Consider the following 24,183-nt stretch of genomic DNA (forward strand, 5'->3'; position numbering starts at 1 on the left):
GGAAGAAATCCCTACATTGTTGTGATGGAAATGAGCCTGAATGACACATGGGTTCATGTACTCTTCCCCACTGACTGCAGTCCAAACCCAAAGCTGTAGTTAATCTTAAACAATGATTCATTGAAACAAACCAACTTCATAAAACAAGACTGGAATTTGGATTATTTATTTTAAGCAATGTTAAGACCAATCACAATCGTTTGGGTTCAGACACATCATTAATTGTGATTAGTCAAAAACAGAAGCTGATCTGTTTTCAGCCACATTGGAAAACAGAAGGCTAGGTGTCACATGGGTTCATTCTTGTAACAATAAATCATAGCTTACTGTTTTGTCTGAACACAGCCACTATCTCTAGACTTTCATAAAACTTGGAGTGGGTGGAGGTAAGGAGGAGCATCTTCCACCCCCAAGATAGCACATTCTCCTACCAGGTAGCTTCCCACATACACTGAACTTTATAGCAATAATCTCATTACAGAGAGGCCTTCCAAACTGCAGTTTCTACTCACATGTAGAAAGTGACAAGAATAAATTTAGAAAAGTGGAAATATGGAAGCGCAGCATTAACACTGTGTCAATCATCACATTAATGTGCTAAATGTAAGACTTGTTCCATGGAATATGAAACAATTTTTTTGACAATGTGATAATATAACAGAATCTTCCCTTCTATGTAAGACAAAACATGTTGTATGCATGCCTGACATCTTTGTTTTCCACTGTCAAAATATTATGTTATTCTATAAAGTTACAAAGGAGATGTTACTAAGCAGAATAGCACTATGTTGTCAACATATTTCCATAAATGCAAAGGATATGCATATCACTGTAATTTATCCTAAAATATAACAATTTATATTTAGAAGTAAGTTCCATTTAGTTCAAGAGGATATCCCTTGATGTACCTAAGATTTCAGTCAAGTCTCCTTACTGAAAAGTGATGTTATATTTTGGAGAAAATCTCATTTAAGAAAAAAGCAGAGGGTCTTTGAGTGCTTTTTTTGGATTATAAAAAGAGATGCAGCCTTGTATTGCTACAGTTGCATTCACTTACTTGAGAAAGATTTGTGTGGGGTGTTTCTAAAAGCTTCTCAATATAAACAGAGACAAATTTAAAAAGTGGGTGAGACAAGCAATTAAGATAAATTAGAAATACTTTCATGCGCTTTTGACATCACAAATACCTCATGAATGGCTTCCACTGACCCCAAAAAATGATTGAACTATGATAAAGGCCAGTGTCACAGAGACTAAAGACAGAGAGATGCAAGCTTTGTCTGAGTTCATCCAGAGAACGTCAGCAAATTGCCATGTCACACAATTTTATACTTCCCCTGTGGTAAATTTGGCCCTTTGCCCTTTCACCCTGACAGATTACTGCAAACATCAGTGAGCAGAATCTTAACTACAAAACAACATCTCCAAAAAATCATCACCACTCTCATTTTAAATTAATAAAATGGCTATTTATTTATTTACACCCCCCAATCTTTTGTTCCGAAAGATTTGCAAATAACAAAAACAATATAAAAACATATCAAAAATTAAAACAGTGTGCCAAGTGCAATACATTCTTTAAAATTTGATTTATAATTGTAGAGTTTATTGTTGTATACACCAGCCTCCCAGCCCCATGACCCTTTGGTGAAAAGCAGGTAAAGAATCTAAACAAACAGCTTCTCATTAGTTTTGATGGCGGGGGGAGTTTGTTGCTACCAATCATAATTTTGCTAACAGATCTGGCCCCCATTTATTTCCCCCACTGTCCTAGATCTACCACTATTCCCAGGCACAGTGAGGTGGAAATGGTGACCACTGCAAAGAAAAAAATGGTGGAGAATACTCTGCAAAATTCTTTAAAAGTGCTTTCTTTCTCCAGGAAGATGAGAGAAATAAAAATCTCGCCAAGTTTCTCCAAAAAAATTAAAATGTATTCTGATACATTTTGCCTCTACTCTAATTAAAACAGCACTCTAGTACTCCAAACCTCTCTTATATTCCATTCACAAACTGGGAGCAGCGAGATGTGGGGGGAGGGGAATCATTGCACAGCTCTTTGGATCCTGGCATATAGCAATTTATCTTCATATTTGAAGGTACCACTGCCATCGAGGTGCCCCTGCCATCTGAGGAAAGGGATGAAGGCATTCCGAGCTGCAGTTCCCCATTTATGGACTTCTCTCTCATTTATGCAATTCTTATTTCACATTCTGCTTCACAACTTTTTTATGTGAACCACCCTAGAAATACTTGTTGAAGGGCAACATACAAACGACAACAAACCCCAAGCAGAAACCCTTTCATCTAACTTGCAACCATTACCTGACAATCCAATCTACAATTATTTACTCAAACTATTTGAGCATTACTTAAGAGAGGCCAATCATTTTGTACTTGTTCCCAAAATGGAATCTAGCTAGGATAACTATGCACAAACAGGCCTACCCACATAGATTCCTAGGTGGATGGAGAAAGGCATATACAAAGTGACTCCCACATGGACGGTCCAAGTATTGACCCAGTACAGCCCTTTCAAAAATGCTAAAATTATACCAATGAGGTCTTCGGGAGAGGCGTGGAGTTACTCAGTTCTGCCACTTGCCCTTCCCTGTCAAAAAGTTGATCAATGCAATTTTTAGTGGGTTCTCTTTGTGTAAACCTGGCTACTCCACACTTGTTTTTCAGGACATGTTCATGTTCCAGACAGATGCTTCATTACCTCTGCGTATGACACTCCAGAGGGAAGTCATTTATTTGTCACATTTCATCACCAATTAGCCAGCACTGAGCTACAGAGAAGGAATGCCAAGCCATGATCCTGGAGAGGGCTTTATGAAGTTTAGACTACTTTTTTGCATTGTGTTACTAGGCCTAGTCACTATGAACTTCCTGAGCAACATACTCTTTCCTGTAAGACGGGCATGTCCAAGCGGCCGATTGGGGGAGTCCCTGGTTGACCGTATGATCATGATCAATCACCAAGAAGAACAACAACAACAACAAAAATTGGTGAATAATCCCCCAAAAAAGCTCAACAACTTTGGTCAATCCAATGGATAGATCACTTCCAGTTTTTTTTATAGTGGGAGTAGATCGCAGTCTCTTGGGAGTTGGACATGCCTGTTGTAGGAGATAAGCACCTCATAGAAGTTCAGCATGACTCAAAAGGAAGTGGAGAATCAATTATCTGCTGCACTTGTAAAAAAAATAGGGGCCCCTGTCTTCTTTAACCTCTTCCCCATAAGCAGATATTTTCATAGTTCACTGGCCTACTGAATTCAATAGGGCTTAAAGGTAAAGGTACCCCTGACCATTAGGTCCAGTCGTGACCAACTCTGGGGTTGCATGCTCATCTTGACTCTATAGGCTGAGGGAGCCGGCGTTTATCCACAGACAGCTTCCGGGTCATGTGGCCAGCATGACTAAGCTGCTTCTGGCAAACCAGAGCAGCACACGGAAACACCGTTTACCTTCCTGCTGGAGTGGTCCCTATTTATCTACTTGCACATAACATGCTTTTGAACTGCTAGGTGGCGGGAGCAGGGACTGAGCAACAAGAGCTCACGCCATCACGGGGATTTGAACCGCCGACCTTCTGATTGGCAAGTCCTAGGCTCTGTGGTTTAACCCACAGTGCCACCCATGTCCCTTTTCAATAGGGCTTAGTTCTGAATAAAAATGATGTAGACTGAACCATTCTGTTAAATTCACCCACAGTCTAGAGCACAGCAGGCTACCTCTGTTCTAGGAAGCTAGAATAGGTCAGCACTTTTTGTTTTTGTTTTTACTTCTTCCTCTTAAAACAGCAGACCTCTATGACATATCACAAATTGTGTTAGAAATTCCTCCATAACTGAGTAATATATATATTTAAAAATATTACAACTTCAACAACATCATCGTCATCATCTAACTGATGGAGGTATTAAAAATGTTTTTCTCAGATAACTTGGTATATCCAAATTTAAAATTATAAATGCCTCAATCCTGCTCTCCCCCCTCCCCCCCCGCACACCAAAACACTAAGACAAGGGTTAAGGATTAATTGTTTATGTAAATTAAAACTTTGGTATGACAACAAGACAAGGCAAAATCCCTCAGATGCATAATTAGCATGGCTCGATAGTATAATGAAAAGAAGTTTTAAGTGACTGAGAAATACTGAGAAATAATTTGAAAACAGACTAGAAATATCACAGTTCATAGTGAAAAACATCACACATTCGTATGCAAAGCCATGAAGGCAAGTATTTTTTTAATGTGCAAACTCCATTCAATTAAAAATAAAATAAAATTGGTGCACACTTACAAGATATATTGTCAGACTTCATTTTCATCCATTTAATTACCAAATAAACAAGACTTCATATAACAACATCTCTAAGGAGTGAAGAAATGGAGGATAGCTTTGTTTTATTTCTTTATTTAGAGCTCTCCTTTGCATTTTCTGACATAGATAAATTGACCGCCAAGTTAACTATACTAACATCAATATACTATAAAAACTTTGGAAATTATCAGATGCTACCCAATTGTAAGGATATTACTAGATTAAGGGGGCACTGAATAATGAAGGGCTAAATCTTAGCTCTCGCATTCGACTGAAGCAGGCGATTGGATTGTGCATTTAGAAAGGAAACCAATAGTTAATTTATAAACTGATGTATTGGAAGATATCAAACTTTGCTCCAAGTGAATGTGTTAAGCTAAGTAGTGAAGAAAATGCAATCTGCATATGTTCAGAAGTATTCTTTTCCAAAAACAGGTATCTAGCATTTAGAAGTGGAATCTAGAATTTATGGGGCTAAATTCTCTGAACCTATCACTCAGATTTAATCCTGAGTGTAATGATATGATTCAGGCTGTTATAGCTCAGTTGGAAAAGCTAGAAGAGGGAAAATAAACATACATACATTTTAAAAATAAATTAAGGTTTTCAATATCAGATAGGATATTCATAAGTCATGGGTTGCTTTCTTTGCCTTCAGTACCTTCACTCCATCTGCCACCATCTTAACAACATTCTCACCTTTCTGATCTAAATGATCAACTTTTCTACTAAAGTTCCTCCACAAGCTTTAGAAAAAATAATGAGAAAACATGTCAACAACCAGATTTTTATTAAATTGTACTTACTCCTTAGGCAATGCAGTAAAGAAGGCTGACATCAGTATGTTTCTATAATGTTCATGGGAGTTTGTTCATTGATTGTCTTTCCTGTCTATACGATTAGACAATAGTCTGATAAGTTAATGACAACTATCTCAGTATCAAAGACTATAAATATATGATTGCTATAGCATTGGCATATGCTTGTAAGTTGAAATTTGTATGGACTCCAGTTTTTCTAGTGTTACCCAAGCATATAGCATTTTTGCCTTACTGAAATGTAAACTTAATTTATCAGTTTCTCAAAACACCACCCAACCAAGTCAACATGATCCCATGCAAAAGTTTCCTCACCTTTGGAGTTTCCTAACTTCCTTTCACATTAAGTTCTAAAGCAGCCAACTGTTAATACTGTATCCTAGGCCTAGACAACCTCAAACATTCCTTTCTTGTCAAATGTTCAAGGATACTTGGTTGATAATCCAAGAAACGTTCTAACCCAAATACATCTGTAACACAGGTATATCAAGAGCAACATTTCCATGTTTAATGTGGTGAAGGAAATAGTTTTTAAAAATGATTCACATTTTCACAATAGAGCAGGTTCACCAAATCCAGTTACTGTATGTTAGAAAAAACAGTACAGTGGTTTTATAAACAAAAATGCAATACGTTATATGATGGGCAATACGTTATATGATGCAATACGTTATATGCAATACGTTATATGATGCAATACGTTATATGATACGTTATATTTTTAATACAATTAAAAGAATAGAGCTGTCAATGAAACTAATTTCACAATGAAAATTACATACATTTCTGTGGTCAGGCACACCATAATGAAAAACATATTACTGTCTTTAGATGGAAACTACTGGTTTTGTTTTGGAAACTGCCATCATTATTCCCCTGCACCTAGCATTAAGCCTTAAATTAAACTAAATTATAGTAACTATGAAAAGGGTTATTACCTTCCAGCTTGCCTCCTATTGTTAGGCAATTAATTGACTAATGTAAGGAGCACAAATTACTTCTAGGAGCATTCTGATACATTCAGAGACTATTTTGGGGGACAGGTAGTAGTTTAATAAAGTATTTCTTAAAGCACACAGTGATTCTGTTTTTTTTGGGTGGGAACATAGACCATTAAGCATCTGGCCAAACAATTGAAATCTGAATTCATTGTAGAAAATCATAGTTCCTGTGTTAACAAATATGGCTGATTGTTTTATTAACATGCACTTACAAGAATCACCCAGCCTTCCCCACACATTCTGACCAAACCACGTTCAGTCACCATGCCTGTCCAAATTGACATCACTCTTCAGTGTAAAGAAAAGAGAGAGGTCTTGCCTTGATCACAGTTGTGAGCTCATCTTGAAGCAGAGAATAAGAACTGAAATGTATTGTTATGAGTTTGGGGTGTTAAAAGGGGTGCCAGACTCCTCTAAGCCCTGAATCCAGCAAGTGTTGAAATCTGATCAAAGCTTCTAATTTTTTGAATAGCCAGGCTAGCCTTCTTGTGAGGTGTAAGAAGAACAAAGGAAGGGGCACTGTGGGAGACGGTAAATAGGGGAGGCCCCTCCTTCAACTCACAGATACTGAGAAGGACAAAAGCCAGAGTTGGGAGTTGAGAGGAGTAATGTGGCCTGGGAAGGAAGGCAGCAAGCTGGAGGGAAGACACCAAGGTTAGAGGAAAATATTTTAAATCAAGGATGCTGTTATAGGAGAAACAAAACGCTTTGGAGTTGTTAATGTTGTCATTCCCTCCATCACAAGCTCAGGTTGTGTGTGTGTGTGTGTGTGTGTGTGTGTGTGTGTGTGTATCTCCTAAAGACACCACAGTTTCCACTGTGCCTCATTCCCAATAAGAAACACAAACCCTGGGCAAGTGCCTAGAAGCCCTGCAATCTTATTGGGGTGACATACAACAGAATAATAAAAAAACCTTTAATCTCACATTTTAAAAAAACAGTTGCATTCCTATATAGGTATAGATATAGTATGAGGGTAGTTATTCCCTTGGTCAGATGTGCATTTTTTTTCACCATAATATTTCAGTATACATCTTCTTTACAGCCTTTTGGGTAGAGGCGCCCACCCTGTGGAACACCCTCTGAGCAGATGTCAAACAGATAAACAGCTATGTAAATTTTAAAAGACATCTGAAGGCAGACCTATTTAGGGAAGTTTTTAGTGTTTGATGTTGCAGTGTGGTTTTTACTATTTTATGTGGGGAGCTGCCCAGAATGGCTGGGGCAATCCAGTCAGATTGGTAATATATAAATAAATTATTATTATTATTATTATTATTATTATTATTATTATTATTATTATTATTACTATTAAAGGTAAAGGTAAAAGGTAAAGGACACCGGACGGTTAAGTCTAGTCAAAGGTGACCATGGGGTTGCGGCGCTCATCTCACTTACAGGCCGAGAGAGCCGGCATTTGTCCACAGACAGCTTTCTGGGTCATGTGGCCAGCATGACTATACAGCTTCTGGTGTAATAGAACAGTGTGACGGAGTCCAGGGAGCACAGAAACTTTGCTTATCTTCCCACCAAAGTGGTAACTATTTATCTACTTGCACTGGTGTGCTTTCGAACTGCTAGGTTGGCAGAAACTAGGACAGAGCAACGGGAGCTCACCCCGTTGCACAGATTTGAACCACCAACCAAGAGGCTCAGTGGTTTAGACCACAGTGCCACATACAACTACTACAGATGCCACTCAACCCTTTACCAAGTATTGCCAACCCCTTCTTTCCCGATATACTACAACAGATATTCACTGCTAAGGTGGTGGCTACAAGAGCAGGGTCCCTTTCCCTGGTGGTGCCCAGATGTGGAATACTTTCCTATGACACCTACTATTATCTTTTCCATGCCAAGTAAAATCAAATTCATTTTTCAAGTCGTTTAACGATTTTAGTATCTGTTGAATTTGGCTTTATGCTGACTTTGTATGCAATTTATCATAGTTCTGGTATTGATAGACAAATTACAACCAGTAAAAGCACATGTGTTGTAAAGCTACGCTACCATCGAAAAACATTTTTGAATGGCAGGATCCAAATTATTTAATAAATTAACCGCAGAAACACAATTTCAGATCTCCTCAATTATGAATTCTTACAGTTAATATGGAATATGCAAACATGTCTACACTCCTCAAACATATACTATTTCTTAATAAACATGCTATTAATAGATGCAGTGAGAGAAATGCCCTCTCAGCATCACAGTGTGAAGAGGGCTTTGTACTAGATAAAAATAATATATTTTCAAATACAAGTTCCAAGTTGAAACCCCCTCTTTAAAATGTATCTAAGTCAACTACATAATCATTACTCTTCCAGACTGTCTCATCCAAAATTAGCCTTGTAATCTTAATGGAAAAGAACAAAGTTAAAATATTGGTATAAGTATGACTCAAAGGGGTCAATTTTCAATGTGATATTTGGGAGAGACATACACAAATCCTTTCACTAAATAATGGGATTAGTCAACATCACCTAGATACTGCTTTGAAAATGTACCACACAGAGCTCTGTCAATTTGAGATGCGGGAACTACAGCAGCTGAAAGAATCTGGTCTTAAAAAGAAGATTACAGGTTCCCTAGAGATATCATTTTGCATCTATAAATGACAACATGCAAAGGAGGGGTGGTCTGAACAAAAGAATCAAAAGAGGTGGTCTGAACAAGAGAATCAAATTATTATTTTTTACTTTCTTTTCAGATACAATACCAATGCAGGAAGAGACTTCTCCAGGTTTTGTTTTTACAAAAAATGTTTGGGAGAATGGGGAGAGAGATTGAGTAATGATTTAAAGTGCATTCTCAAACAAAACAAAACAAAACAAAACAAAAACTAAAATAAAATCCAGTAACAAGGACCCTCTTATTCTTGAAGTATATATTTACAAGGAAACATAAAGAAAAGATTGCGGACTACTTGAAGATTTTTCAGTTAGTAAGAAAAGTGTCCCTTTAAGGTAGTTTCTTTTAAATCTGTCTATGTTAATTGTACTTATAAACCTACATATACCTTAAGAAAAACTTCAAATAAAGAAAATTCCAATACAAATCTTTTTCAAATTCCAGTAATTATTCACAAGGGTAATTTTCTATGGGCAAACAAGGCAACTGCTGTTATAACTATGCTGAGCGCCTTCTACACATCTGCTGGAACCCTGCATAATAAAACCATCTATCTTCCTATCTAATCTAAGCATGTAATTACTTGACAATTCAATCAGCACTCATTTCATTCTAACACAAAATGAAACAAATTTATGCCAGCGTCCCTAAGCACCTGTAGCTAGAAACCCAAGTCAGCTTGCCCATAATTCCCTCTTCTTTTAGGATTGCTCAGCTTGCCTTGCCCTTTTGTTGGCAAAATGAGGGTAGTCATGGGAGAAGAGTAAGTGCATCAATTCAAGAAATCCCCCGCCGAGTTCCCACTGCTAGTGCTGCTTCGACACTTTATTTTATGACTAAGGCCCCTACCCCGCTTCAGAGTTGGTCGGGAAGTTTTACATTCTGATAGTCGTGAGCCCAGAAAGCTTTGCTGCCTTGTTTCCTGAGAGCTCTTGCCTCAAGCAACACGAAGACAACATGAAGGATCACATGGCGCCTCTCTGTAAGGAAAAGGTCTGTTTCATTTGCACAGCAGGAACAGCATTCTTCTTGCCCTGCGCTGTCTGGCGGTAACGCTAAAATAAAAGATTTGCCTCATTCATGAGCTAAGTCAGGCTAGAGAGTCCACTAGCAGTCCACTCGTAGAGACAGCACAAGACCGGGGTGGGGAGGCAGAATCATCACATTTTATTTATAATATTGATCAAGAGGACAACAGTTCTGACCTTGTTACACCTTCACTTAAAAGGCTTTAAAATCTAATGATATGCATCTGAAAGCTTGCATGGGAAACGCTGCATTGCATATTTTCCCAAGAAACAGCTAAAAGACTACATGGACCTCTGGATGGATCCAATAGAGCCCTTTTTATTTCTCTCCAACTTCAACTTTCATCTTACAAGTTCAGTTATATAGAGAGTTATGTATTAGTGTTGCATATATGGACTGATCTCACTAAACAGTTCTAAGATACTGTTGCAACTCCAGCTTCGTTTATCTTCTTCCCGGAGAAGACTCTATATTTTGTTTTGGTTCTTACTCCAGTCACTTGAACATATGTCTAGTATGATTTGGGGATCATTCACTCCTGCTTAAGACACATTTTGAGCTTACAGAAACACTGCAAACTTGAGAGGAAAGGAAGGTCATGGCAGATCCTCTAGAGACAGTGAATGCTTCATCCTGGAAGATTTAGCAGAACTCTACAGCTGTCTGAGTCTACATGCTTTGCAATAAAAGCATCAAGTTTTGTGATATCTTGCCTCCACTCACAGAGCCAGGACATCTCTTGCTGCATCTCCCATTTAAATAAAGAGCCTTAGGATCAGGAGATGTGATCACGGATCTTCAGCATCTTGACCCATATACACTGAGGCTACAATCCTATATACACTTACCAAGTAGTTAGTCTCATTGATATTAATAGGACATTCTTCTAAGTACACATATAAAGGACTACACTGTTAAAGAGGGCAATCTATGAATAAATGCTTCCCCTTCTTAAGTTTTCACCAGTTTTCCAGCGCTGACCATATATTATGATCTATATTATTAAAATGCAGGATCATTAATTCTTAACCCAATATCTTGTTTAATTTTTCTGTAGTCTTTTGTTTAGAGAAATCTATAGATTTCAATGAATATTGAAAATGATCGATTTTCTTAAAGTCAAGTTAGTTTAGAAAAGAAAAGAAAAAGAAAGTGACCAAGAGAAAATAGATTAGGAGCTACTGGGTTACTAAATGCTCATCTACAAATTAGCTCCAATTTGCATCCTCTGTCTGTGGATGAAAATATACAATGTGATATTCACATGTGAGCATTCTCAGCTTAAGAGGGAAGCAGTTTAATTCTTACAGTGTAATGGAGAGGAAAATTTAATTAAAAATAAATTTAGAATGGAATCCAATGTAGCGCTGCATCTTATTCTGTCAGCACAAGGATTTCTCATTGGCAACAGAATGTTCTCCCCCTAATCCTCTGGAGCAGATTTAGGGCATGTGCATGTGCAGGAGGAATAGAGCAGGGGAAGTCCTGACATAGTGACATCAGATTGACAGCCCCCCAAGGGGTGGATCTTGTCCCTATCAAGGAATTGTTGGGTTATCAAGGACTTGTTAACCCATAGGAGTTGGAGCTGATGGGAGCTGGAGTCCATGTTAGCCACAGGGTCCCCAATGCTGTTCTACAGGACCAAGTATGGTGTTCTTAAACTTCACAGGAAATACACAGCTTTGCAAAACTTAGAACTTTTGACAGATTGGTAGTATTGGTCCAAGAGAAAATGCAACCATGCCTATCTATATACCTTAATATCATACCCAGTGCTATTTTTCGAGAAAAAGAGGTGCCAAAGCTCAGCATGAACTTCTCCCTTGTTCTCTTAGAATGGCAATGGCACCCACCTGAGAGGTACCAGAGCTAAGCTCTGGTGAGCGCCAGCTGGAAAAAAGCCCTGATTACACCTTAATATCATTCACGGGTACATACCTTTAGTTTCGATTCATTCATTCAGCATTGTACTTGGGGAGCAACTGCTGAAAAGAAAACTATTTAGGTTTCTTTTTAAAATGGCTAAGTATACTGCTTCCCTAATAGCAAGTGTCATTGAAATAAAAGCAAACAAACAAACCAAAGCACCTTGGTTTATATTAATTCAGCCTGGTCACTGTTAGCTAGTATGAATGAACCTTGAGAGTTATGAAAATTTTATCTGAAGTTTCCATTAATTATGTAGCAATCCAGGTGGTGTGCTAGTGGGGACTAAGGCATAAACGAAATGAATGGCATAATGAGGAATTTTCAATGACACAGTAGTCGGCTGTCAAGCAGGTCACTGACCATGACAAAATTGATTTCCCATTGAAGATGAAAGGGAGTGTAAGGCTGAAATCACACATGCGTTTTAAAGCACTTTAATTATCACTTGGGAACCTTAGCCTGCTTCAGTTAATACACATTACCACTATTCAAAAGTTTTGCTTTGCCCCTCTCTAAATGTCACCGCACACACCTCCAACTAGAGTTTGAGAAGACAACACTCCCACTTCCTTATCGTATATGTTGGCCGATACTTCCCTGTGCCCAGAGTCAGATGCAATTCTATAGTACTCCACAGGTATTCTCCTACATCCAGTAATGAGATTCACTTGAAATTGTTTGCAATGCATTTGGGGGCTTTCATCTGGCGGTAGGAATGCTTCCCATTAAGAATTTTCCTATCCAATTTTTATCATTTCCATTAAGGTTCATTTAGCAATGTACAGTTTAATTACAATCAAGACTAGAAGTGCAATCTAACAGAGATCGTAATCTAATAGAGATGGTAACTCCACCTCTAGCAGAGGGAACGATTTCCTCTCTGTTTTCCATACTACACTATAGTATTACTGGATACTGTCAGCACTTACACACAGAAAAATAATAAAATAGGGATCCAATGACATTAAATTACTCCTTACAAAGTTCAAAGCAGGCTGCTGTAACTGCTGATCAGATGCATTTTCAGCGCTGATCAGATGATTGGTGCTGGGATTGAGTTTTCAAAGAGGCTCCTTGTAACCACCAATCTAGAAAATGGAGTATTTTCACCTCTGTGGAGAAAGCATTTAAATAAGCCCCTTTTTTCTTTCAACAGAAAGCTGTGCTCAAAGTGCTGGAGGAAGCCCCTTTAGCTACATATCAGCCAAATTCAGCTGGTTACTGGGGATTCAGCTGTGCAGGGCTTTTCTCAAGCCCTAACACCAGCTAGTTGTCAGTGCCTTCAGAAAGCCCTGCACTCTTCTTTAAAGTCTTGACAATCAGCTGTCCCACACCAGGCGTCATATACGGTACATCAGGTACAGAGCAGGTAGGTTTGACTTCATCAAATTGGCCTGGTGGGCCTAATTATGCCCACAGGCTAAGGGTTCCACACCCATATATTAAACCTTGATAATATCTGATGTTTTCAAAGCTTACTGTGTTTCACCAAATCTGTTTCTGTTCCCGAAGTGCCCTTTTGATGAAATAGTGTCTAAGCATATGATGCTGTAATCAATTGATGTATATTTCATTTGCGGTATTCAAGTTGTTCAGTGGGAACACACGGCTTTGATGCAACACATAATCAGGTTACTTAAAAGCACACCTTTAAAAGTGGAAGCCTCTGAACACATTTGTGAAATGGCATCCAAAAGGGTGGAGTTTGAAACTGGAACTTGCAAGTGGAAGAAAAAGGCCAAACATGAAATACTGAATCTTAAAACAAGCGGGGATATGCTCTAAAATACTTTAAAGTATCTATTCAAAGCAAGTAGTAGATTCAGATTCCTTGGCTCTTTGAATTCAGAAAGGCAACAGATGGAGTAAGTCTAATATTACAAAAACAAGTGTCAGACCTTGGTCATGAAGACATAAGCTACAGGTGACTTACTGTACTTGTGACTTTTAAACATATCTGTACAGTAAGATGTCATCCCCAGCAATAACTTGTTCTAACATGACCTAATGAATGGAGGGTATGTATGGATTTAGCACTGTATATATAAAATGTACTATTTTATTGCATGAGTTCAAATCAGAGTCATTCCGTTTGCAATTGACAATGATAGGTCCATAAATATAGAGATGGCTTAATTAGTTATGAAGTGCTTTAGAGTATAGAAGGCATAATCTTGGCTGCACTGTGAAACCACCCTTTGCCGATTAGTTCCTATGATCACTGTATTTAAAGATAGGCATATTTTTCCACATATCAGACAAGTTGAATATCCTGGTTTTTTACCTTGTTTGAGAGAGTCTGGGCACAAAATCATTGGAATATCTACCATCTACTATCTAATTTGGTGAGGAACTAATTCACCTGTCAGATTCAAATAATATTGCCAAAACAAATATAAAAATGGATGTGTGAGCAATCTTGTACCTGAGAAATGTGCATTAAACCTAAATATGGGTATTTTATTATGTGAGTCATATAATCTAGAAGACTATTCCAAAGCATAGGCTCACTGCATGACTTTACAGAAATATTTGTTAGGGAAATTTGAGTAAAGTTTGCCCTTTGCCAATACTTCAAGATAATTTTTGCTCTTTCCTTTAAAAGTGTTGTGTTATCAGTCCAACACAATATTACGTTAAACAAGAACACCCAGGCAAAATGTTCTAGAATAAGCTCCATATGCTTACCATTCACTACAAATTAACAATTCTACACACTGGAACTGATTACTACATCTGGGGGCTTCTTAATGCCAGCTAAGCAATTAGACTATTTAGTGCTGGCTCTTGACATTCTGTGGAACTAAATGCCTTCCACAGAAAAGAGAAAAATAAATGGTACATAACATCATGGAGCAGAGTCAACCACTGAGATAGTCCTTAGTTACCCTATGTGAAAGTATAGACTGGTCTCTTATTCTGCAGAGAATATCTGGTGTATCACTATCAGCCATATTAAAAGTAAACATTAAGAACATAAACTACATTTGAAGAACATGTTCATGACACTTTTGAGTAAGAGAACTTGTATTACGTTGTGAGCCTGAGTCAATGGTGCCAGTTGCTAAGATTTAATTTTCAACATTAATTACATGTACATCCAACAGACCCTTTTGGTTAGATAAGGGTAGGGTCCAGAAACACAGAAAATTTTGTCTTGCCTGATTGGCTTTCCAGGTTAACAGACAGCCCTTCCAGTCTACATCTAACCCTACCCGAGTCACGGAAGCAATTGATGAAGAGTAAGAGAAAAAGCGATACTTGCAAATAATTTTTAAAAGGTGAGGAGAGATGTAGGTATGCAGTAGGAAGAAGAGATCTAATGTGTGTCAGATGCTCCTTCTCTTGCCTTCCAGGTGTCAAGTGAAATGGACAGTGACTGTTGAACCACAGGGTTACTCCTCATTCACTATTTCCATTCCACATCCTATGCATGTACATGTTTTATTGCAGGACAAAGACCAAGAGGGGAGAATGGTTATCCATCGATAATTATTAGCTCATCCTGTTCATGTTAGTTTAGTTGCAAAAAGTGAGAATTGGCTGTAAGAGGGCATCTGCACCTGTGCTTTCCATTTTTATTAAAGTAGGAGTAGCTAACCTTTTCAGCCTAATGGCCACATTCACCCCTGCCCAGCCCTTCAACTGGTCACATGCCACTGGTGGAGATGGCCATACACATACACCCCATTCACTCACTCACTATCTCACAAAGGCACACATACAACTTGTGGAAGGCATATGGCAGACCGCCTATAGTCATTGAGGTTCCCTACCACAAGTTACGGTTCTAAACCATATAAGAACTCTCCACAAGTACAGCAGACTGGAGGATAAGACAAACGGCAGATTAGCCAGTCAGATAATGTAATGGAAAAGAGCCAAATGAAAAGATCAGGCAAGAGCATATATTTAAGTTGTTCATTAGCCTGACAAACATAGAACAAACTGTCCACCATTTTAGGACACATTTGGACTCTTAAGCAAGTGCCATGGGCACCAAACCCTCTGGTCACATCTCTTCATTTCTTCCAAGCAAGTGCACATGCACACACACACACACACACACACACACACAAACACACCCCTTTTTTATGAGGGTTCTGCATAAAAGTTTGATCCAGTAGAATTATTCTGAGCCTCCAAAAGGAAGTGTGAAAAGGTGGAGCTTTGTTGGCACCTGGAAAGATCTGAAGGGTGCTACTGTGTCCATGGGAATCACAGTGACCTCTTGCATGTTATTATACATACTGGATCAAGAAAGTGTTGTTCTCCTGATAGGCATTAAACTGCTGTGGGGTCTTTTCATAGCCATAATCTTTACTTGCCAGCATGTTGCTGTTTCTCCTGCTGTATTTATCTGTATTTTCCACTTTGTATTTCAAATCAGGGAAGGAATCTATGCATTTCTGCATTTTTATTATTACCAATTGTTAGATAGTGCTTACTAATCCTATTACAGTTAATACCAAAATAGCAGCATCCTCTTTCCTGAGCAGTCTGCTCAACTGAACAGCTGAATTTTTAACTGCTGTAAAGCTAATCTCCTTCAGTGATTTCAATCATCTTAAAAATAAGACCTCATGATGTTTATTTAGACTACTGTGAAGTATTTCTAACTATGCTTTAAACCCTGCAGAACAACACTGAATAGATAACGATCTAGGGCAATTGTGTCCCATCCTCATTCTCCTCCCAAAGAAAATAATAAAACGACAAATTATCTTATGGATAGGACAAAAGTTAATGGACCCCTTTCATAATGGAAGGAATTGAACAGCAGGGATCTGAACAGGAATGGGAGTTATTTAACTTGATCTGAAGTTAGCGGCCAATGGACGCAATAGTCAATAAAAAGGAAAATACTGGGAAATTCTCTCTTTTAGATTCAAGCTGTGAGGAAAGACTAGAATTTGCAACATTTTTTTTGCCTGGCAACAACCTTTTTATTTTATTTAACTTTATTTAGCATATTTTTCATTCCTATATTAACTATAAATCAGGAAACTTCCTTAAGTATAAAAGTAAATATGAAATTTGACAAAAATAAAGACACACACTCTAAGATCTATTAAAACCAACAGAACAAGTACATATTTAGTGAACAGTAATTTCTCTGAATTGCAGCCACTTAAAGTGGTGAAAGGTATCCCAATGAAATTATGATACGCATGAAATGCAGGTGCAGCCAAAAAAACCCTAAGAACTTTTTTATCTGTTTAAACAAGAATATGAGTCTACACATGAATAAATAGATGTGATTTTGATGTATGCTGACTTGATATCCTTGCTAACCTTTTTCAGTGTCTGCATAACAGTTAGCGAGACTGAAAAAGTATATGTCACACTCTTCATGGGAGCATCTGCAATGTCACTGTTTCAGAGATAATTTCTATAGAGAGGTGTACTCAAAAGTGATTGGCTATATTATCACCTATCAATTTACATGCAATAAACATGTGTGGTGAGGTATACAGACAACAGAAAATACATATGTTAACAAAAAAACCATGTTACCTCTGAACAGCTAAATTAAATACCTTTTATTTATTTAGCATATTTTTTGGATATTGGATTTTTGGATTGAAATTATGAATTCAGTTCTTAAAGATCAGCTCTCAAGGGCAAAAGTAGCTGACATTAATATGAAATTTGAACTCTAATTAATTGCTCATTGCCTATATGTAATTTGCTGATATGTAATTTGCACAATTATACTATGTTTGCAGTTTTCTAATAATAATGTATCAGGGCTGTCACAATAAAAGTTTTATCAGCAAACCTCTTCCAATTTGTGTATCTGTCAGCTATTGTGAGAAAGGATTTTATTTATATAAAAAAAATCCAGAATACTTACATTTTATTAGGGTGCATTTTCTCAGTCTTTAGATGTATGATTAGCGATGATACTATGTACATGATCATCACCATATCATTAATATATTACAATGCAATTTTATTTCTGTTTCACTTCAGTATTATGCTCTCCTTCACTACAAGCAAAGCAACGGTAGCTGAACTACACAGCTTGCTACAAAAAAAGCACAATCAGGATAAAATGTAGTATTAATCTGAAAAGTAGTTACTTGCATCTTCTAGTACCACACCACAATTTAAAAGTATTTTTTTCGTTAACCAGTTACTAATACAGAAGTATGTTGAGTATAATTTTATTACTTAATGCCCCAAAGCAAATCTACCAAATTCTTCTTGAAGAATGATGCACCCCTGAAATATGGCTATCAACAAACATGTCACACATAAATTCAATCTGTTAGTTTTCTTTTTTTAACATTACTGTTTCCAAACTTTTACATTGCAATAGCATACAGTGTTCCCATCTTTCCTGATACAGATGGGGAGTAATTTGTTTAAAGTCGCAGCAACACTCATTGTTTGATGTTGCAGCAACACTCATGACCTAGGTGACTGAAGAATGAAAAGCACACCTTGAAATGTGTACCAGAACAATCAGCAAAGAGATTTCACTTCCAGAAACTGATGGGAGGAAAGCAAGCATGCAGGAGACTCCATTAGGTACAGCTGCAAAATATCCAGAGATGCCAACAGAAGACAAATTCAGGAGTTATCTGAAAGAAATACATTGTTTCCTGCCTACAACACATCAAAGGGAAATTTCATAGCTCTCTTTTTTAGTGATTTCATTATAGGAAGCAAGAGCCCTACCATGTAATCAGCAAGAAGACAAAACTCTCATACTCCAAGAGCCCATGTCAAAATACCTACATTGCAAGGTACAAAAAGGTTGGATAGTTAGACATCTTACAAAAGTTGTGGCGTTTTCAAAAGTGCCAGTTTTACAACTGGTGGAGTATTTATGGGGTGACTGTCCCCCAAAAATCCATCCATTTCCAATAATGTTCAAAGGTACATGGATAAAAAAGTATCTGTTGGGGAACAGTATGTAGGTCTGACTGACTTCGATGGGAGCTTGGTGGTTGAAGCAGGAGAGAGGAATAGAGATTTTCTGTTTGGATTTTCTAGGGGTTTTATGTTATTTTTAAAGATGTTTTCATAACTGAAAAAATATATTAAAATTCCTAAAGTAAAAAATAATTGTTTACTTTGACATTGCTAAGGTGATATACAACTTCTAAACTGATGTTCATAGTTTCAGTTTAATGCAAAGGAGATTGTTATGGTCTGGGCCAAATTAAATGGTCTGATTTGGGATTGGCTTTATCTGAAAGAGTCAGGTTGGATATTTTAAGAAGCAGGAAGGTGATCTGCATAAGTGAGACCAGTTTCAACCATATGCTGGAGGGATCAGAAAAGGTATAAATCGGGCACCCCCAAACTTGGACCTCCAGATGTTTTGGAACTCCCATCATCCCTAGCTAACAGGACCAGTGGTCAGGGATGATGGGAATTGTAGCCCCAAAACATCTGGAGGGCTCAGTTTGGGGGTGCCTGGTATAAATCTAAACAAAGTCAGTCAGCCTGGAGTGTCTAGAATAGGGTTGCCGTATTTAATTTAAAAAAAAAAAAAAACAGAACCGCCCCCTGAATTTTTGAGGGGTTTTTTTTTTTTGTTTTTTTAAGGAACCCCCCTGACATCAGTCGGGAAAATCTGGATGGATGGCAGCCCAAATGTACAATTCGCTATCAGATACCACCTGTTTCATCCGGGTACCTCGTGATGCTATTATTCTCAGAAAGGGGTTTGCAGGAACTGCTACATGCTAAACATATTTAAAGTTCCTCATAACATTGGCAGTTTTAGAAATCCATCAATCTTATAAGATTTCAATATATCCATGCCTTCTGTCTCATATAACGGATATTATAATGGAACTACAAAGGCTACTAGTCAGCTAAAACTAAACACTTTCTTTCTCTCATTTTTGCCAATGATTTTAGTTATTGGCTTTGGGTGGCTCACATGTGACATAGACATATGTGCATTAATCATGCAATGGTGAACAGCAGTGAACACTAAGTTACCAACAATGAAATGATATTCATTTGTGAAATAACTCTCGTTTTCTCCTACAAGGACTCTTTACGATGGCAAGACAAACTGAAAATGGGTCAGATAACAGCACCTCTCACTGCACTGCCTGATTTGCAAGGTTTCATTCATCCCCAAAAGGAACATATCTGTCTTACAAAGATTTAGGGAAGAATGTTGTATGACTGCCCTAAACAACTTATTCCATGTGGGTGATCTATAAAATGAATGAATGAATCTAATCTCAGTTTATTATTAAATAGGTTTATTAAACCAGAATGTTATCACACAAAAGAGGCTCTCACTTCCCCAGAATTTTGGGTAGAACTGTCTATGTAAACTACAAGGAAGAAACCTCTCTTAGAGCCAATTTAGGTAGTCTATCTGCAAGGCACAGGTTCAGTTGCACAAACAACTGCTCAAGTGAAATACCTGATTGTGAGTACAGTGCAATCTCACAAATGAGCTAATGGACAGACTGTCTCAATTACGGTAGATTTCCAGATATTTTCATTGTACTGTGTTCTTATGAGACTATATGAAAAGGCCTAAGGGACCTCCTCAAAACCTAGGGAAAGAACAGTCTACAATTCCACTCTGTCAGATATGTATTCCTGGGATTTCTGACAAAAAAATGTAAGTGTAATTTGCTACACGGTTCATAAGGTTTACCCTTAGGGGAAATTTCAGTTATCTGCTTTGTCCTCGGGCAGGTAATAAAGCTTATCAAAGGACCCCTGGCAGATGTCTGATTTCTTTTTTTGATTTTTTTTTTCTGTGCCACACTGACAAACTTTAGCAGCCATGTCAAGTCACAGGAGGAGAAAAAATGCCCCCAGGTCAAATATTTTATGCAGTCAATTCATTTTTAGCAACAGTCTGTGTCTAGGCAATACACTCGTACCTACCAGCAAAAAGAAAATAAGAAAGAAACATCGAGACACTTAACTGATGGATATAATGAAATTAATTAAGACCTGAAAAGTGAAATACAAAGAATACTGAACAATTCTTTAAAAAATTGTTTCCCAAAATTCTCCTTAATAAAGCATTCAAATTATAAATTACCAAAAGAATGGCTTTCAGAACACAGCTGTTATTATGACTCTGTTCTGGAGATTGCTAAAATATAGAACTGGACTGGGACACCTCTCACAAGAGGTAGTGGTGTCCACCAACTTGGATGGTGTGGTGTTCATACAGAGCCCCCGGTCATTTCACAGACTACTGACCCATGCACCACTAATCCATGCCACCAACCAGGTCGTCCCCAGTAAATCACTTAGTCTCAGTAAGGTTCTTAAGTTAACAAAGAAGAGTGTAGTTTATTCAAAACACAAATAAACTTTAACTGCATTCAAAACGTTGTTACTCTTTACCTTCTTAGTCTTATTTTATCGTGTCTCTAATTCTTCTACCTCCCCCCCCCCACAAGAACCTACTGCACTAACTGTCTCTCTATTTCCAACTGTCTGCCAACTGCTTTTCCAACTGCCTTTCCCAACCAACCAACCAACCCACTAAAACCAACCAACAACTACACCCAAACCTCGGGCTAAGCCTTTTTTATAAACAGGTAGGCTCTACCTCTGGCTTTTCAATTGGTCTACCTGTTAACCTTTCTCTCCCCCTGTACAGACATTTTCAAACGAACGGGCAAATGCCACAGATGGCTATAAAAAGGATTAGAAAAATTCATTGAGGATAAGATTATCAGTGGCTCCCACCTATTATGGCTATATTTTACCTCCATGGTCAGAGGAAATATGGGAATCACTATTAAAGAGAGTACTGTTATGCTCATGCCCTGGTCTCATTGTCTTAACAAGCTTATTAAGTATCCAAATAATGATAGGAGTCAAGGTTAAAATGTAGACATATGGGTCATGACCTAGTCAAAACTTATGTTCCACTGATCTCAATCAGAGGATTAAGCATGTTCTTAAATCTCTGGTATTGAAATCAATAGGACTTCAAACTGATTAGCTTTGGTATATTGCTGTGTCCATATTGTTTAATTCTTTGGATATGAAAAGGTTTGGGCTGGGGGGTAAGCATAGCTAGGAGAAAGGTATTCTGCCTCTGCTTTTAACTGGCAGGAAATGGTTACAATACCTCTAGAAAAAACAACTGCCATTAAACCAGGAAAATGTGACAAAAAGCCTTACTGTCAATCTGAAATAAAAATGATCAGCATTTGTAGGTAATGACTGAAGTGCTCTTTAGCAAGATGAAAGTACCAAGTACCTATGCAAATCCAATCCAAGCTCTCTGAGGAATAAAATTCAACTCATCTCACTTATTGTAAGAATGAGGAGCATCACACAATTGCCCCAGAGGTAGTAATAAATGTTTAAAAATATTAGATATAAATAAATACTGTGTAGCCTACCAGAATTAATCTGAGCTTTCTGGTCTTTTGAGTCAAATTTGTTATTACACTTTCATTGCCCCTCATTAGTTCTCACGTACTTTCAAATTGCAACACAATTAGAACCAAAAGGACCACATGGCAGATACAGGCTGGCAAATATCTGACATAACATAGCATTTGATAATGCTGTGAGATATATGACACATTTAAGACAGAGACTTCCCCAACATCACATCTTTCTGCTACATCCTGAACTGTCAAAACTCAGAGCGTATCAAAAGCTGCTTCCAGAGGAAGCTTCAGGGCTGCAGGGGCCGAAAGCATTGCATTTGGCGCGCTCTCTGCGGTCCCATAATAAAAGTAATAGTCACCACATCCACAAATAAGGTTAGGTTTGTACCTAAAATATTATTTCCATCTCAATGATGCAACAAATGCATTTGAAGACCAAACCAGCACATATTGATCTCCAAATGGTCAATTTTCAATGCTGTCAATCATACAAGTACAATGCTTAGAATGATTCCAACACTAAAAGCATCAAGTGGCCTTCAGCTGTTAAATGGTTTCCCCCTTTCCATTTGCAGAAGATCATCAGACCCTTATAACTATAGCCAAGACAGAAGCTTAGAAAATGTGACTACTGCTTTCGTATTTATAACATATCTATCAGAGACTTTCTGTTTCCTCCATATCCCACCCCCCATGTTTCACACCCATAGGAGCATAATTCCCCCCACACACACCTCAAAAAAACTGTTATATACACTTTGCAAAGCTTTTAATACCAAAAGCAAGATAAGGGAAAGGAAATGGAGAGGTATATGTTAGAATTTCTCTAAGCGGTGATAGAAATGGCATCACGTGTCAAGTTATTTTGCCTCTCACCAGTTCAGAGCAAGTAAACCACAAAAACCCCTTAAGTATCAGTTGAGATTCTTCTTGAAATAACTTACAATACATCTAAAACAGAAACAACCACTGATGGCAAATTATTCACAAGCCCAACACTCCTACCTACTGCCCCTTCAACTTCTTCCCCAAACTGAATTCTTCCAGTATGAAATGAACCTTCAACAAAGTAGGCATTTTGCATTTATGTTGGGGATTAGTCAGATTATAGTGATACCAACCTATGAGTTATTTTACATAATTACCATACTCAAAAACAACTCCTAGCCTCTGCTAGACAGGATGTATAGTGATTATCTGTATTGTAAAAATTGAAGATGTTTAAATTTATAGCATGTGGTCAGATTCTTGCCTGTTTATTCAGTCGGATGTTCTGTTGATTGAGTTTTATTTCAAAAAAATACTTTTTGTTTCTTGCAACACTTAGGAGAAAAGAGGCCAAACTTACCACCGCCACCTCCGAGAAGACTTGAATTAGCTGTGGAAGAACAAGAGAAGCAAGAATTACATCAGAGCAAGCTTTGCGTGTTTTGTTTTTTTAATATTCTCTAACAATAGAAAAACAAAAATAAAGCCAGTTCACCTTTTCTGTTAACACAAGGACTTTCGGCAAAGTTTAAATTAAACATTACATACAAAACAATATGCAGCTTCTATTTGTATGTAGACAAAAATGAAATAACAGTACAGTCACAGATTTAGTTGTCAAGGCAAGGCCCATGAACCTGTGTGGGGAAGAATGCGTAGAGTGCCATTTCTTGCATAAGTAAAGACCTATCCAGATCTTTCCCACTGTTGCTAGGATCCCCCAGTGCCTGTGCTGAGTCTGGCATTGAAACCTTCAAGTGTAAAGTTAAACCTTGAGTGAACCTCCTGGAAGAATTCTGAGCATTTGACTTTAATGCTCAGGAGGAACAGTTGATTTTGTGGGTGAGCACAAGGCTACTTACCCACCTCTAAATTAAACTCGAGGTAAATTTTCCATATCACCTATTTCTCAGCAGGAGTCCCAGGAGTTCAGAGCGTCACAATTAATCACCAAAAGAAATACTCTATCCATGACACCTGAAGAGACTGATTTATCCGTCCTCCCCTCTAACTCCATTACATTCTTTCTTGATATTTATTGTGAAATTGTAATCTATTTGTTGTAAGTTGCCTAGAGCGATTGGGTATGCGTC

At 37.8% G+C, this 24,183-nt stretch overlaps 1 protein-coding gene and 1 long non-coding RNA gene across 8 annotated transcripts in view; one reads left to right on the top strand and one right to left on the bottom strand.

Annotated features, from left to right (window-relative positions):
• Nucleotides 1-24,183, bottom strand: part of MACROD2 (mono-ADP ribosylhydrolase 2) — a 987,478-nt gene that overhangs the window by 805,263 nt on the left and 158,032 nt on the right. For all 7 annotated transcript variants that reach the window (XM_081906344.1, XM_081906343.1, XM_081906345.1 and 4 more), the window contains exon 4: nucleotides 23,451-23,480. In XM_081906344.1, coding sequence (XP_081762470.1) covers nucleotides 23,451-23,480 — 30 coding nt within the window. The remainder of the gene's footprint in view (nucleotides 1-23,450; nucleotides 23,481-24,183) is intronic.
• On the top strand, nucleotides 21,152-23,645 carry LOC309367361. Its single transcript, XR_014167087.1, has 2 exons — nucleotides 21,152-22,055; nucleotides 23,430-23,645. It is a non-coding gene; the product is annotated as an uncharacterized lncRNA (long non-coding RNA).

This window comes from Podarcis melisellensis (genome assembly GCF_964234715.1).
Source record: "Podarcis melisellensis genome assembly, chromosome: 3".
Taxonomy (NCBI): domain Eukaryota; kingdom Metazoa; phylum Chordata; class Lepidosauria; order Squamata; family Lacertidae; genus Podarcis; species Podarcis melisellensis.